This window comes from Balaenoptera acutorostrata, chromosome 2, assembly GCF_949987535.1.
Source record: "Balaenoptera acutorostrata chromosome 2, mBalAcu1.1, whole genome shotgun sequence".
Taxonomy (NCBI): domain Eukaryota; kingdom Metazoa; phylum Chordata; class Mammalia; order Artiodactyla; family Balaenopteridae; genus Balaenoptera; species Balaenoptera acutorostrata.
The window spans coordinates 183,264,279-183,280,783 of NC_080065.1; the positions used below are offsets into that span (position 1 = coordinate 183,264,279).

The 16,505-nt window shown below is 55.8% G+C and overlaps 1 protein-coding gene across 4 annotated transcripts; it reads left to right on the forward strand.

The window, feature by feature from the left end:
* Positions 1-2,054: 2,054 nt before the first annotated feature.
* On the forward strand, positions 2,055-15,991 carry DAPK3 (death associated protein kinase 3). Of its 4 annotated transcripts, none has more exons than XM_007169180.2 (9): positions 2,055-2,180; positions 3,163-3,320; positions 10,525-10,885; positions 11,172-11,301; positions 11,548-11,596; positions 12,217-12,243; positions 13,355-13,507; positions 14,236-14,281; positions 14,756-15,991. In XM_007169180.2, exons 2-9 carry the CDS (start codon positions 3,259-3,261, stop codon positions 15,290-15,292), a joined length of 1,365 nt encoding a protein of 454 aa, XP_007169242.2. In that variant the 5' UTR covers positions 2,055-2,180; positions 3,163-3,258; the 3' UTR covers positions 15,293-15,991. The 4 variants fall into 4 exon arrangements, with proteins under 4 accessions (XP_007169242.2, XP_007169243.2, XP_057397170.1 ...); XM_007169181.2 differs by having other exon boundaries at positions 2,116-2,196; XM_057541187.1 differs by lacking the exon at positions 2,055-2,180 and adding an exon at positions 2,335-2,463.
* The last annotated feature ends 514 nt before the right edge of the window (positions 15,992-16,505 follow it).

Below are 16,505 nucleotides of genomic sequence, written 5' to 3' on the forward strand. Positions count from 1 at the left end.
TAGCACCCTGGGGGCTGATTTGTGCCTGGGATGTGGGAGGAGCCTCAGTCTAACTTTCATGCTAGGAGCAGCTCTTTGAACAAACAGCAAGGATTCCTTTGTAGAATTCTCCGGATTTGTTCATTCAAACTTTACCCAAGATTTGTACCATTATGCGTGGGTTATAACTCTACATGCCTGTCTTCAGGAAGTCGGATGGGGACACTGAGGTGCTGGTGTGGGGTTCCAGGCCAGGAGGGTGGCCATTGTGCTCCCAGGCTGCCCAGACCTATACCTCCACTAATATGTGTCTTGTTAAGGTATGGAAAGGGGAGGAAAGGAGTTGTTGTAGAAACCTGATGAACTTTGCCTAGAGCCAGATGACCAAGGTCAACATCAGTGATAAGTCAGGATGATAGTATGGACCCTTGGTAAGGAGTGATGAAAATGGCACTGTATGGGCTTCCTCCCTAAAACCCGTCACCCCTCTTTAACCATGAGAAAGACAAATCCCAATTGAGGGAGTAGACCAATCCTCAAAACTGTCTAAGTTATCAAAAACTGCAAAGTGTGAGAAGCTCAAAGCCCAGAGGAACCTAAGGAGACATAACTAAATGTGACGTGGGATCCTCGGACAGGAAAAGGACATTAGGGAAAAACAAGAACTCTGAATAAAGTATGGACTGGTTAATAAATGTATCTCTCTTGGTTCATTAATGGTGACAAATACAAGATGTAATAGGGGAAACTGGAAATGGGAGAAAGTGCTGCTTTAGCTGTGAACTGAAGTGTGCTTAGGAGTTAAGAGTGGAGGAACGTGGTCCCCAGGCAGGAGGAAGAAAGAGCTGGTGCCATCTCAATGAGATGCTTGAGGCGAGAAGGCAAATGGTGTTGGAGTGAAAAAGGGGGAGAATTGCACGAGGTTAGGGTGGCCAGCAAGGACCAAAAGACACAGGTCTGTGTCAGATGGTATCTGAGCTAGTTCAGCATGGGCTTTGGGTTCGGGCCTCTCGGGGAACGAATCTCAGTTACGCCTTTGCTGGCTGTGTGACTCCAGGTGGGTTACCTAACCTCTCTGGGGTCTGTTTCCCCAACTATAGAAAGGGTAAAATATTAATGTACTTTACCTCCTCGGGTTGTTGATTGGTACGCACTAAGGCTCAATCAATGCTAGCTGTTACCATGTATCTTGAGCTTAAAAGGAGTCTCAAAACAATCCTCAAGGGGCTTCCGTGGTTGGCACAGTGGTTAAGAATCCGTCTGCCAGTGCAGAGGACACGGGTTCGAGCCCTGGTCTGGGAAGATCGCACATGCCGCGGAGCAACTAAGCCCTTGCGCCACAACTACTGAGCCTGCGTGCCACAACTATTGAAGCCCACGCGCTTAGAGCCCGTGCTCCACAACAAGAGAAGTCACTGCAATGAGAAGCCCGCGCACTGCAACGAAGAGTAGCCCCTGCTTGCCACAACTAGAGAAAGTCCGCACTTAGCAACGAAGACCCAACACAGCCAAAGATAAATACATAAATAAAATTAAAAAAAAAATCCTCAAGCATTAATGGCAACACCAGACCAATCTCCTAACCCAAAGCCCACACTGAACTAGCTCAGATACCATCTGACAATCTCCTAATTTGCATCTTTATGTATTTGGAATATGGTTAGCATTTTACAGAGAAGGAAACTGCCACTCAGGGACTAAAGCAGCCCAAGGGTTCACCTCAGGGTCTGTCATGCCGGAGCTGGGCCTTGGATTCGCGCTATCTCATGCCTAGGGTAGGCAGGAATAGGGATGCAGAATTTCAGCATCCCGCCTCCCAGCTTCAGGACCCCGGTCAGAGGAGAATGGGCGGGGCGGTCCAGGGGCCGGAAGTCGGAAGGCCGACTTCCGTAAGCTTGACCGGCGTTCTTTGCAGCCAATCACCTGCGGGAAGCCTAGCCTGTGCCAAAGACGAGGCAGCATTCTGGTGAGGAGGGCGGGACGCGCGAGGGCCTGAGCCTGGAAGGCGGCGGTGGGCGGGCTTCACGAGCGGCGTGCGCACTGGCCAATGGGTGGTGGGCTCCACCTCTTGGGGGCGGGCCCTGGGGGCGCGGTGACGTCGCACGGGTCAGCGCGTCGAGGCCGCCAAGGCTGCGGGCCCTGAGGACGCGGAGGCGGCCAGCGCGGCTGAGGGGCCGGTTCGCGGCGCGGGGCCGAGGAGGGTGCGGAGCGGGCTCGGTCCGAGGCTGGCGGATTGGGGGGCCCTTGGGGGACTTAGCGGGGGGCACGTTTGGGGACCCGAGGGATGACTGGGCGGGAGAAGAAGCTGGGCCGGGGCCTGTGAGGGGCGTGGCGGTCTCTGGGACGCTGGAGCAGGGACGTCAGGGGCTGGGGAGACCTTGGAGGCGTCTCTGAAGGAAGCTGTCGGGGTCTGCCTTGGAGCTTGGGAGACGGTCGGGGGAGAAGGACGATGGAGGAGACTCTCAGCTGTGGCCCTTTGAGGAGGCCTGTTGGGAGTGTGGAGACCGTGGTGGGGGGGCCTTCGGGGACGGGGGGAGGAAGAAGTTATATTTGCTAGGACGGTGGAGGTCAGGGGAAGCAAGAGCGGGTCGGGGCCTTTGGAGGAGCTTGGAAGCCATTGTCCAGTTACTGGGGAATTCAGGATTGGGGGGAGCAAGAGATGGGGTGAGCACAGCGCTGCAGAGGGTCTTAAGAGACCAGCCGAGGGGGAGGGGTTAGTGGGTAAGGGAAAGAGGGGTTGAGGCCGCTGATGGGTAGGGAGATGGAAGCGTGTTGGAGGTCTGGCAGGGAATCAGGGAGCCCCAGGGTTTGGGGGTGTGAAGAGTGTGGGGAACTTGCAGGAGTGTGTGGGGCTCTGGACGAGCAGGTTGGGAGAAGCCTAGGAGGGAGAGGCGGAAGAAGACAGGGGTGCTATGTCTGGAAGCACAGGTCTGTGGCTGGTGGGAGCTATGGGGGTGGAGGTGGCACAGCGGGGCTAACACTGACCTCGGGGGCGGTGTGGTATCTAAATGAGCCGACATATGGAAGTGCCCCGCCCACCAAGTGCAAGTGCTTTCTACAAGGACCGTGGAATTTCAGCATGGTGTAATGTGAAACCTATTTTGGGGGAGCAGGTCACTCCATTGACCTAGAAGTAATGGCTGGCATCTCACTCCTTTCTTATTTCCCTGTGTCCTCCTCCAGGGTCACAGCTAGAGGACTCCCTGAGGTCCTGTCCCCCGGGCCACTGTGACTGCGTTTGCACTGGAGTGGAAGGCGCTGGAAGGCAGACCGGCCGCTATGTCCACATTCAGGCAGGAAGATGTGGAAGACCACTATGAGATGGGGGAGGAGCTGGGCAGGTGAGCTCTCCCCTCTGATGGGGCTCCAAGGAGGGGAGAGACCCGCTGTGGGGTTTTCTGGGTGTATCTCCTCTCCTGTCCTTTATCCTACTCTCCAAGAAGGGATGAGTCGGTATCATGTGCTGTGGAACGAGTTTGGGCTTTGGAGTCAGCCAGTCTGGGCCTGGAATTCTTGCTCTGACATCCTCTGTGCATTTCCTTTGGGGAGAAACATAACTGAGCACAAATGGCACCTAATACGGTGCCTGGCATTGGCGTGAGAGCAGTAGATGTTGGCAGGTTTTGTTGGTGAGGGTCTGTCCCTCTCTTTAATCCTCTCTTGTGGGAGGGCAGTTGAGTCTCCCCGGGTCTCGTACGTTTCCAGGGAAGGCCTCCTGTCTGGGCACACACCCTTGTGGGAAAGAGCGGAGGTTTCCCCATCCAGCCAGCAGCTGATTTCCTGCTGGGCTGGGCCTTGGAGCGTCCCCTGGGAGCGCCCCCCTCCCCTCAGACCTGCCAGGCACCATCCTCCCCCCCCCCTCACAGAGCCTCAGACCTTATTTGGTGAGTTTGTTGCTGGCCGGCCCCATGATGTCACCAGAATGGAATGTAAATAACTGAGCCATAAACTGAGCTGTTCATCAGGCCTTTGCTGAGAGAGTGTATGGGGCTCATTTGGGATTCTGAAGTCCCTCCTTTAGGAATTTCCTCCGGTAGAGTGGTAGAGAATGCAGGCCGTCTCCCCACCCCCAAAGAAGTCTCAGACTCTGTTGTTGAAAATGTATTAGGACCTGCTGCTGAGAGTAGTTTGGCAAAACTCAGCAAAAATACAATGTATGTTCCCTTTAACCCACTGATTCTGCTGCTAGGAGTTAATTCCGTGGGAGTAGTACATACATGGACCTAAGGATCTAGGGACAGGGAGAGTTGCTGTAAGGACTTTCTGTGAGCAAAAGATGGGAAGCCTCTTCAGTGCCCGTCACAGCACCATAGCCTCGTCGATGGACTATTACGCAGCCATAAAAAGAGCCTGAAAAGAAACAAAATTGAGTTATCTGTAGTGAGGTGGATGGACCTAGAGTCTGTCATACAGAGTGAAGTAAGTCAGAAAGAGAAAAACAAATGCTGTCTGCTAACACAGATATATGGAATCTAAAAAAAAAAAAAAAAGGTTCTGAAGAGCCTAGGGGCAGGACAGGAATAAAGTCGCAGACATAGAGAATGGACTTGAGGACACGGGGAGGGGGAAGGGTAAGCTGGGACGAAGTGAGAGAGTAGCATGGACTTACGTATACTACTGAATGTAAAATAGATAGCTAGTGGGAAGCAGCCGCATAGCACAGGGAGGTCAGCTCGGTGCTTTGTGACCACCTAGAGGGGTGGGATAGGGAGGGTGGGAGAGAGACGCAAGAGGGAGGGGATATGGGGATATATGTATATGTATAGCTGATTCACTTTGTTATACAGTAGAAACTAACACACCATTGTAAAGCAATTATACTCCAATGAAAATGTTAAATAAAAAAAAAGAGCCTGGCAACTTGTATAATGCAAGCCTTGTGGAGAGTTTATTGAAATTTTCTAGTAGCTGTGTCAATTTTAATAATTTTTTTTATAATTAACCTTTTTTTTAATTAATTGATTTTTAAAAATTTATTTATTTGGCTGCACCAGGTCTTGGTTGTGGCACGCAGGATCTTTGTTGCCGCATGCATGGTCTTTAGTTGCGGCATGCGGGGTCTTTAGTTGTGGCTTGTGGACTTTTTAGTTGTGGCATGCATGAGGGATCTAGTTCCCTGACTGGAGATCGAACCCAGGCCGCCTGCATTGGGAGCGTGGAGTCTTAGCCACTTGACCGCCAGGGAAGTCCCAATTTTAATGATTTTAGTAATGTATTTTACTTAACCCAGTATGTCAAACGGTTATCATTTTGCTTGTGATCATTATAGAAATTACTAATGAAATAGTTTACTGCCTTTTATTGATGTGCACCTTTGAAATCTGGTGTGTCTTGTACACTCACAGCACATGTTAATTCGAATGGGCTGGACAGCTTCCATGTGGCCAGTAGCTGCCATCTTGGACAGCGCTGCCCTATGTAATGATCCAGAACTTTCTTGGAGACACATGAGGTGAAGGATTAATGCCACAGAACACTGTGCATACTCTGCTGCAATTTGTATAAATTGCAGATGTTGTTTGGACATCTGAGTCCTGGGCTGTTTTTTTGTTACATTTCCATTCATCTGTGAAAGGCCCTACCAGGCAGATACTGTTATTATCCTCATTTTATAGATAAAGAAACTGAGGCTGAGAGCAGGGAAGCGGCTTGCCCAAGGCTATACAGACTAAAAGTGGCCAGGCAGGATTCAGACCTTGAGGCCACGCCCTGCCGGCTGCAAAGCCCAGGCATGCTGGAACCAGTGCTGGAACCAGAGGTGGGCATCCAGCTTCTTCTGCCTGTCTCGAGTAAAGCATGGTCGTGTTTCCTTCAAGAGTCACGGGCTAAATGAACTGGGAGTGAGTTTCTTTGTGCGCCTGTGCAGATGTGTATGGAGGGTTCTTTCCTCCTAATTCAAGTCACCTGGACAGTCTTGGGAAATAAATGAATCTGCGGTTGGTCATTGTAGACCTCCAGCCTGGCTTCCATGTCATGGAGAGCTGTGTGTGTCTGTATTCGTCAGCTCGGGCTGCTGTAGCAAAGTGCCTCAGACTGGAGGGCATGAACAGCGGAGGTTGATTCTCTCACGGTGCTGAAGGCTGGATGTCCAAGGTCGAGGTGTCAGCAGGCTTGGTTCCCTCTGAGGCCTCTCTCCTTGGTGTGTAGATGGCTGCCTTCTCCCCATGTCCTCACATTTTCTCCCTCTGTGCATATCTGTGTCCTAATCTCCCGTCCTTATTATAATCTCCTTATAAGGACACCAGTCATACTGGATTAGGACCCACACCAGTGATCTCATTTGTACTTAATTACCTCACATTTTGAGGTTTCTGGGGGTTAGGATTTTGGGGGACACAATTAAGCACCTAACAGTGTCTTTGTCCCTCTTCCCATGAACTCTTTCTTTGTTAGTTTTTTTTTTTTTTTTAATTTATTTATTTATTTATTTTTGGCTGTGTTTGGTCTTCATTGCTGTGCACAGGCTTTCTCTACTTGCAGCGAGCAGGGGGCTACTCTTCGTCGCAGTGTGTGGGCTTCTCATTGCAGTGGCTTCTCTTGTTGCAGAGCATGGGCTCTAGGTGCGAGGGCTTCAGTAGTTGTGGCATGCGGGCTCAATAGTTGTGGCTCGCAGGCTCTAGAGCGCAGGCTCAGTAGTTGTGGCGCACGGGCTTAGTTGCTTCGTGGCATATGGGATCTTCCCGGACCAGGGCTCGAACCCGTGTCCCCTGCATTGGCAGGCGGATTCTTAACCACTGCGCCACCAGGGAAGTCCTCTTTGTTAGTTTTTTTGTTAGTTCAGCTTTGAATAAAGCTAGAGGGGAAAAAAATCCTTGTATTTGAGAATTAGGCCACACGTCCAGTGCTTAGCAGTGTTCCTGGCACGCAGCGAACACTCGGCCCTTGAAGTTATTACCGTTAGGCGTCATCATGGGATGGAAGGTGGACCTGGAAGAACTTGCTTGGTTGATGTCGGCAGAGGGGAGGGGGAAAGGCCTTTCAGGTGTGGGGAATGTTAGCTAAGATGTGGAGGTAGGGGCAGGAGCACAGCGTGGATTTCCGTGCGGGGGGCGAGGCCTGATCAGGGACACTTGACATTTCTCGTCTGACCTGTGCCCTTGGCTTTTAGACTAGTGTATGAGTGTCCTGTTGCTGCTGTAACAAATTACCAGAATTTAGTGGCTTAGAAGAACACCCATTTATTATCATAAAGGTCTGGGAGTCAGGAGTCTAAAATGGATCTGCAGGGTTGGTCCTTCTGGAGACTCCAGGGGAGCATCGGTTCCCGCCTTTTCCAGCTTCTAGAGGCACCGCATCCCTGGCTCGCGGCCCCTTCTGCATCCTCACAGCCAGCCGCGCAGCATCTCCCATCTCGCTCTGCCTCTGACCCTCCCGCCTCCGTCTTACAAGGACCCTGTGATGACACTGGGCCCCCCAGGGAATCCAGGGTCATCCCCATCTCAGGGGCCTTAACTTAATTCTGTCTGCAAAGGCCCTCTGCCCCATGAGATGACGTGTGTCCACAGGTTCTGGGGGTTCGGATGTGGACCCTTATTTAGCCTACCTTGGTTGGTAATAATTTGCACTCCCCACCTTGATCCTCACCTGCCTGAGTGTGCTCGGAGCGTGTCTGCAGTGGCCTGCCGTGGGCGCCTTTGTGTCTCAGTGCTCACGAGGGCAGCGCTTCAGGTGTTTGCTGGCTGCAGGTGGTCCTGGGCGTCCCAGTGAGGTCCACTTACTGGGACACACCCAGTTGGGTCCCTCGGCTTTTCTGAGGGCCCTGCTGGCTTGGCAGAGGCGCCCCTCACTCGTTTCTCGTTCTGTCTGGCCTGTCCTCCCTGTGCTGTCACCAACTTGAGACCCCTCCTGTCCCCAAGGCCCGTCTGCACAATTCCTTCCTCTGCGTGCTCGTCCCCCATTTCCACGAGATGTCACATAGTCACCTAGTCTCCTTTCCCTTGACCCCCAGTGGTGCCTGGTTGAAGTTTCTTGTCTGGAATGTGTGCCTTCTGTCTTAGAATTAGTTTCTCTGCTCACATGTGTGTTCATATATCCTCTGGAGGCTGGGGTGCACGACCCATGGCCTTTGGGCCACATCCGGCCCTCACCTAGTTCAGTATGGCCCGCCTACGAACGTAGGATGGTTTTTTCCTTGTTTAAAGGGTTATAAAAACACACAAGAATTGTGACAGAGACCACATGGCCCATAAAGCTTAAAATATTTACCCTCTGGCCTTTTTCACTCAACTCCTGAGTGAAAGCAAGTTAACGTAAGTTCCTAGATAGCAAAAGAATACGGACATTGGACAGCTCCCTGGAGTGCAGTAAAGAGAGTTTCTCTCTCTTTCTCTTCAGATACCAGGGGTCTTGAGATACAAGTCACACACCATACAGTTTACTCATTTAAAGTGTACAATTTAATGATCTTTCATATATTCACAGGGTTTTACAACCATCACCATTAAATACTTTCAGAACGTTTCCATCACTCCAAAAGGAAACCTCATCCCCATGAGCAGGCACACCCCCATCCCCTCCCCCAGCCCAACAACCAGGAATCCACTCTCTGTGTCTGTGGATCTGCCTGTTCTGGATGTTTCCCGTCAATGGAATCACACACTGAGTGTCCTTCTGTGTCTGGCTTCTCTCTCTGAGCATCGTGTTCTCAAGGTCCATCCACGTTGCAGCGAGCGTCAGTGCTTCTCCCCTTTTCACGGCTGAGTGATGTGCCCGTGTGTGGAGGGACCACATTTGGTGTATCCATCATCTGTTGAGGGACATTTGGGTTATTTCCATCTTACGGCTACTGTGAATAATGGTGCTGTGCACATTTGTGTGCAAATTTTTGTGGAGTGATGTTCCTGGGTCCGATGGTAACTCCATGTTTCACCTTTTGAGGAACCACCAGACTATTTTCCACCACGGCTGCCCCGTCTCACATTCCTACCAGCCATGCACCTGGGTTCTGGTTTCTCCACATCCTCACTCTTCTCTCTTGTTGTGAAAATGTATGTACTTCTTTCACTCTGCCTATTGAATAACAAGCTCTTTTTTTTTTTTTTTTAAGGTGATAGACATCCTTTTATTTATTTATTTTTTGGCCGAGCCACACGGCATGTGGGATCTTAGTTCCCCGACTAGGGATTGAACCCGTGCCCCCTGCACTGGGAGCATGGAGTCTTAAACACTTCCACTCCAGGGAAGTCCCTGAATAAGAAGCTCTTTTGAACTCAGTGGTTTTTTATCTTAGATTTTAAACAATGATGAAATACGCTGTGAGAAGTTGAATCGTATAGAGTCATATCAAATAAAAAGTAAAAACCCCTTTTCACTGCCCTCAGTCGCACTCCTCAGAGATGTCTCTTGCCCACAGCTTGGTGTGTGTCCTTCAGACCTCTTTTCCTGCATCTACACACATAAACATACCTGCATAGGTGGGTACGGCATGTACCTTTTTTTTTTTTTTTTTAATATATTTATTTATTTATTTTTGGCTGTGTTGGGTCTTCGTTTCTGTGCGAGGGCTTTTTCTAGTTGTGGCGAGCGGGGGCCACTCTTCATCGCAGTGCGCGGGCCTCACTATTGCGGCCTCTCTTGTTGCAGAGCACAGGCTCCAGACGCGCAGGCTCAGTAGTTGTGGCTCACGGGCCCAGTTGCTCCGCGGCATGTGGGATCTTCCCAGACCAGGGCTCGAACCTGTGTCCCCTGCATTGGCAGGCAGATTCTCAACCACTGCGCCACCAGGGAAGCCCGCATGTACCTTTTTTACCCAGAAAAATCTTGTTCCTTGTGTTATCCTGCAGCTGTCTTCACTGAGCCGGTCTTCACGGGTATCTGTCTTTTCTTTGTTTTTTTAAAATTATTTTATTATTTTAACTATTTATCTTTGGCTGCGTTGGGTCTTCGTTGCTGCGCATGGGCTTTCTCTAGTTGCAGGGAGCGGGGGCTACTCTTCGTTGCAGTGCGCGGGCTTCTCATTGCCGTGGCTCTTCTTGTTGCGGAGCACGGGCTCTAGGCATGCGGGCTTCAGTAGTTGTGGCGCATGGGCTCAGTAGTCGTGGCGCGCGGGCTCTAGAGCGCAGGCTTAGTAGTTGTGGCGCACGGGCTTAGTTGCTGTGTGGCATGTGGGATCTTCCCGGACCAGGGCTTGAACCCATGTCCCCTGCATTGGCAGGCAGATTCTTAACCACTGCGCCACCCGGGAAGCCCACGGGTGTCTTTCTGGTCAGCACAAGGAGAGTCATTCTTTTCCAAGACTGTGAAAATTCTGCCTGACTTACCATGATGGGAGTCCAGCTCCCTTTTGATAAACGTGGAGCCGTTTCTGTCTTTCACTGCTGCAGAAACACCAGGTAGCCACTGTATTCACCAGTTTGCACTCACGTGGGAGCACCCCTGCCAGGTGGGGTGCATTCTCCAGGTGGTGGGGTGCACCTCAGCATGGTGCCAGGAGCTGGGACGAGCTGTCCCAGGAGGTTGCATCATCCGAGCGCGGCCCGGTCCCAAGAGTCCTGTGACCCTCTCGGCGCCCACTCCCCACTCTCCCCTCCCGCTCTGTCCCTGCAGCGGCCAGTTTGCGATTGTGCGGAAATGCCGGCAGAAGGGCACTGGGAAGGAGTACGCGGCCAAGTTCATCAAGAAGCGCCGCTTGTCGTCCAGCCGCCGGGGGGTCAGCCGGGAGGAGATCGAGCGGGAGGTGAACATCCTGCGGGAGATCCGGCACCCCAACATCATCACGCTGCACGACATCTTTGAGAACAAGACTGACGTGGTGCTCATCCTGGAACTGGTCTCGGGCGGGGAGCTCTTCGACTTCCTGGCGGAGAAGGAGTCGCTGACAGAGGACGAGGCCACCCAGTTCCTCAAGCAGATCCTGGACGGCGTCCATTACCTGCACTCCAAACGCATCGCCCACTTCGACCTCAAGGTAGCCCCGCTGGGCCCTCAGGACAAAGCTGGGGACCAGCCTGACCAGGGAGGGTGAGGATGGGGGCCGAGAGGGTCCACCTCCCCTCGGCACAGGATGTCCTTGCCCGGGGCGTTGGGGAGACAGACTGGCTCAGGCCTGGACCTGTGCGGGGGTCAGCCCGCACAAACCCCGCACTCTGGGATTGGGAGGTGCTCAGGGACAAACTGGCGCTGTTCCCTGAGGTGCCGGGCCGGCAGCAGCACTGCCTCCCGCCCAGCGCCCTGCCTTCCCTCCCCGCCCCCAGCCAGAGAACATCATGCTCCTGGACAAAAATGTGCCCAACCCGCGGATCAAGCTCATCGACTTCGGCATCGCCCACAAAATCGAAGCAGGGAACGAGTTCAAGAACATCTTTGGCACCCCGGAGTTCGTGGGTAAGGCCCGGAGTGGGCCTTGGGGGGTACTGGAGGACTTCCAGCTGGCATGGGGTGAGGCAGGCCCACTGGCCTCAGGTTTCCCTTCCTGGCCCCGGCGCTGGACACGGGGACTCAAGGCCCGGCGTTGGTGCTGTCACCGTCCCGGCCTTCCCTGCCGAGAGCCGGCCTTGTCTGAGTGGGCTCTGTCCGCTGGTGCCCCCTTAGCCACACCCGGCACCTGACCCTGTCTGCCTATCTCTGCAGCTCCCGAGATCGTCAACTACGAGCCCCTGGGTCTGGAGGCGGACATGTGGTGAGTGGGGGGGGGCGGGCCCGGGGCTGCCCTCGTCGCTTCTCCTCAGGGCATCCCCCATCTGTCCCTAGGAGCTGCCGGTCACAGCCACAGGCTGGAGTGTAGCCTCTTCTCCTGGTCTTGGAGCTGTGGGGCAGGGGCAGGACAGACTGCTGCCTTAGAACAGGGTTGGCCAATGACCCAGGCCCATGAGCTCGGAATGGTTCTCACGTTTCTGGAGGGTTGTTAAAAACACACGCACGTGTGGCAGAGACCATCTGTGGCCCCCAAAGCCCCGCTCAGCGTCTCGCCCTTTAGAGAAGGAGTTTGCCAGCCCTGCCCTTGGCCACAGCAGCCCCGTCGAGGGCCCCACCTCTGCATGTCTGTGGTGCCTTTGGACTCTGTCCACGCCGCCCCGACCCCGGCCAGTTTGAGCCTGGACAGGCAGGTGTGGCCAGAGGCACTTCAGCGTCCAGTCCTGAGACCCTCTGAGCAGAGCGAGGGCCTTGGTGGGGGCTGTGCAGCCCCTGGAGGGAGAGGGTCCCTGGGGCTGACGGGCCTGCTGCCGACCGGGCTCTGGGGTTGGGGTGCTGTGCCCCCGGCTGAGCTGACCCCTGTCTCTTCTGTATGTTCTCTTCCAGGAGCATTGGCGTCATCACCTACATCCTGTGAGTACCTGCTCGGCGCTTCCTGCCCCCTCCCGGGGCCCTGCTGGGTCAAGAGGAGGGTGGGGAGGCTTCTGTGCGGGGACAGCGAGTGGAAGGCAGCACCCTCAGTGCTCTGATGCGTCGCGGCGCTCAGGAACTCTGGATGGGTGGACGAATGCATGAGTGAATGAATGAATTTGTGCAGGAGAGAGAGGTGTGTTCAGGAGAGTTCAGAAGGCAGGGCCTGATCGTGTGAAACAACCGTGCAAGGCCCTGGGCTGGGATGGCGTGTCCCCCTCGTCCTCTGGCTGGCAGCTCCTAGGCGTGGTGGATTCAGACACGGGCCCGTTGGAGAGTAACTCAGCCTCCAGCCCCTCCCCTTCCTGGAGGTCAGGGGTGAGGATGAAAGTTCCATCCCTGTAACCCCACTTGCTGGTTCCCCAGCCACCGGCCCCCTCCTTAGGGCCTTTCCAAAGTCACCTCAGTGGCATCAACTCAGGTGTGGTTGGAGGGGGCTTCTTGTGAACAACAAAAACACTCCTTTCATCTCGAACCTTGAGCTGTTTTAGGAAAGGGAACAAAGACCAAATATTATAACAGAAGATGCTCCCACCTTGGGTTTTAGGAAATGACGAGGGTTTTCGGATGTGTGTGCCTGAGGATTGGAGTGAAGACCACATATACATTTGTCACCCTAAGTCACAGCATCACGTACCCAGAACCCCACAGTGTGGTGCTGTGGCCTCAGTGCAGCATGTCTGGAAGACACACGACGTCTACGGTGTTGGCCAGGACTCCCCCCGACCTCCCCCCAAAGTTAGCCGTTTTCCCTCTACTACACGCTTCAGGGAAGTGCCTCAAGGTTGTGCGTCTGCGTAGCTACTTTGAGATTCTGCAGAGATTTTGCCCACCCATTTCAGCACCCCTCACTGGCTGGGCAGTGGGTTTTCACTGCTTCTGGTTGGAGGCTGGGCGCAGTTGTGGTTGGTGGCCATGGGCCCGGCATCGCCCTTCCTCCACGTCTGCCCCCTGCATGGGCATGGCGGAGTCGGGTGGTGGCGTGGACAGCGGCCTGGTTGTGGGGTGACCGCTGGGCTGTCCGGCCCCACTGAGCCTGGTGTCCATCTTCCAGTTTGAGTGGTGCGTCCCCATTCCTGGGAGAGACCAAGCAGGAGACCCTGACCAACATCTCGGCCGTGAACTACGACTTTGACGAGGAGTACTTCAGCAACACCAGCGAGCTGGCCAAGGACTTCATCCGCCGGCTGCTCGTCAAAGACCCCAAGTAGGAGCGCTGGGCCGAGCAGGGAGGGCCTGGCGAGGCCCCCAGGGTGGGCGCTGTGGCCGAGGACAAGTAACACGTCCGTGTCCGTCCGAGCCGCCACCTTTCTGTTACTGGGAATCGGGCGTGGCTTCTGCTTTGGGCTGGAGATAGCACAGAGGAGTTAGGTCGGCCCTCTTAAGAAGCTGTCTCTTAAGCTTTTAATTTGTGGCCAACGTTTAAGATAAGAGGTTTCCTATAAGATTCCAGATTACTATTTGTTTTTTCTTAGAAAAAAATCTAACTGTGCTGGCAGCACGGAGCCTTTATTCACACAGAGGTGCTCCCATGGGCCACAGTCCTCCCCAGCCTCCTCCTCTAGGCGCCTGAGTTGTGAGACCCCAGTGTTAAGTGTCAACACTGTGAACGAAACCCCTCAGAAAACATGGAGACCCTGGAGTCCGCACCCCCAGGCCCCTTGACGGGCTCCTTGTGGTTGGCCAAGCAGAGTGGAAGCTCTTCATGGTGCCTGTACTTTCACGGTCATTTCAGGGACTTGCTGCTGGGCTGGAGGGTGACTTTAGGGACTTGGGGGGGGGGTCCCCAGGGGCGGGTGCCTGAGTCAGCCACAGGTGGGGCTGAGAGCCAGAGTTGCAGCAGGGAGAGCATGGCTCACCCCTTCCTGCTCTCTGCGTCAGGGAGGATGGTAAAGTGGCCCACGTGCAACTAACTAGGGTTGGGGGCTCTTCCAGGAGGAGAATGACCATCGCCCAGAGCCTGGAGCATTCCTGGATCAAGGTGAGGCAGTGGGGCTGCCCCCACGTAGGCATGGCAGGTGTGAGCAGCCTCTGGCATGGGGGGGGGGTCCCCAGGGGAGCGGGCCCAGACGGTGTGGGGCGCGGGGTGTGCATGGACGTGGTGTCAGAGCCATCTCACGGAGACGCCGGCTGGAGTCCACGGCCCCTCTGCACGTAGCAGGGCTCCCTCCCCAGAACTTCCCAGAAAGGGGTCACCTCCAGGCCCGGGTTAGGGTTGGCAACCTCTGTAAAGAGCCAGAGAGTAAATGCCTTTGGGTCTGTGGTCTGTGGCATGATTACGTAGTCTGCCATCCATTTTCGGCTTGGCCATCAGAGCGTGGAAGTGCCAGGAGCACGTGTACGTGAATGGGCGGGGCTGCGTGCCAATGAAAAGCGAGCGGAGGGCCGGGCGTGGGCCGGGGGGATGCTCCCCCTGCCGGCCCCTGGTCCAAGGCGCCCTCCCCTCCTGCTGCAGGCGATCCGGCGGCGGAACGTGCGGCGAGAGGACAGTGGCCGCAAGCCGGAGCGGCGGCGCCTGAAGACGGCCCGCCTCAAGGAGTACACCATCAAGTCGCACTCGAGCATGCCCCCCAACAACACCTACGTCAACTTTGAGCGCTTCTCCAAGGTGCTGGAGGAGGTGGCGGCGGCCGAGGAGGGCCTGCGTGGGCTCGAGCACAGCCGGCGCCTGTTCCACGAGGACATCGAGGCGCTGACGGCAATCTACGAGGAGAAAGAGGCCTGGTACCGCGAGGAGAACGAGAGCATCGGCCAGGACCTGCGGCGGCTGCGCCAGGAGCTGCACAAGACCGAGGCGCTCCAGCGGCAGGCCCAGGAGGAGGCCAAGGGTGCCCTGCTGGGGGCCAGCGGGCTCAGGCGCCGCTTCAGCCGCCTCGAGAACCGCTACGAGGCGCTGGCCAAGCAGGTGGCCTCCGAGATGCTGTTCGTGCAGGATCTGGTGCGTGCCATGGAGCAGGAGAAGCTGCAGGGCGGGGAGTGCAGCCTCCGCTAGGGCCGCTCGGGGCGCGGTGTCCTGCACCCCGGGGCAGCCCCCTGTCACCCTGGTGTGGCCCTGGATGTCCACGGCTGAGGGGAGGGCTTTGGCCCGGCTCTGCGCCGGGAGGACGTGGCTGACCTGAGCCTTCTCTGCGCAACCCAAGTCGTCGTCCCCGGGCCCCGGCTCAGCCCCTCCCTCCTGCAACTCGACTCGGGGGGGCTTCCGGGGCAGCATCACCTCAGGAACTCTGCAAGGGGTTGGAAACCGCCAAGACAGCTCTGGCCGTGGTGGACACAGATGCCTCACACGTGGCAGGGTGTAGGGGTGGCAGCCTCTATGTGCAGGGCCTGGGTCAGCGGCTGCAGGCCCTCCATGTGGTCTGAGTGCATGGAGCCTTGGTGTGGGGACGGGGGTGTCTGAGTGCCCCGGGCTCGCCCCAGGGCTCAGAATTGGAGGGGCCTCTGCTTGACAGCCCGGCTCCTCCTGTTCTGGAGACGGATGGCTGCTCCTCCAGGGTCTGTGGTGGAGGTGGCCTCTGAGCCCAGCTCTTCAGATCCCCCAGCCCCTCGCAGGGCCCCCAGCCTGGGGCTGGGCACCAGGGCCAGAGCTGAGGAGATGACGCAGCCCTCGAGGAGGTGTGGGTCTGGGGGTTGTATTGGGGGCAGTGTGTGGCAGGGCACGGTGCCTGGATACAGTAAAGGAAACCTCTGTAAAGCTGAGTCTCCACTCCCTCCCTGAGGCAGGCCCACTGGAGGCGGGGAAGGGGGTGAAGAGCTGTGGCCGCCTGGAGCCTCCCGCGGGCAGCCTGTGGAACCATCCCCTGCTCTCCAGCTCCCTGTCAACGCACAGCGCTGACTCTGAGAGCCATCGGCGGGGGTCCCACCCGCTGCCTTGCCCTGTCCCTCTCCCTCCCCCAGTGCTGCCTTCAGGACAGCACCTCTCTGCTGGGCCCCCCGGAGTAGCTGCTGGAGGCCCGTGTTCCCAGCGTCCCCTCCTGGAGAGCCCCAGGGCCCCTTACACACGCCCCACCCCATGTTCTGTGCCGCCCATTTGACTGCCTTTGCTGGCCTGGTGTTTCCAGGGACCCCCTCTCCGGTGGAGGTGGAGCCTTGGCGAGTGCTGGCCTGAACCACAGGGTTAAGAGGGTTTCAGCGGGCAGTGCCGCTGTGTGCCACTAGGTGCTGCCCTGGAGTGGGGTCTTGCGCCCCAGAGAGAGTGCCCTGAGAGC

Excerpts from the sequence above, each read along its gene's own strand:
- DAPK3 (XM_007169180.2), top strand. The coding sequence starts at position 3,259 with ATGTCCACATTCAGGCAGGAAGATGTGGAAGACCACTATGAGATGGGG. Across the intron at positions 10,886-11,171 it reads TCGCCCACTTCGACCTCAAG|CCAGAGAACATCATGCTCCT; the intron begins GTAGCCCCGCTG and ends CCCCGCCCCCAG. Across the intron at positions 14,282-14,755 it reads TGGAGCATTCCTGGATCAAG|GCGATCCGGCGGCGGAACGT; the intron begins GTGAGGCAGTGG and ends CTCCTGCTGCAG.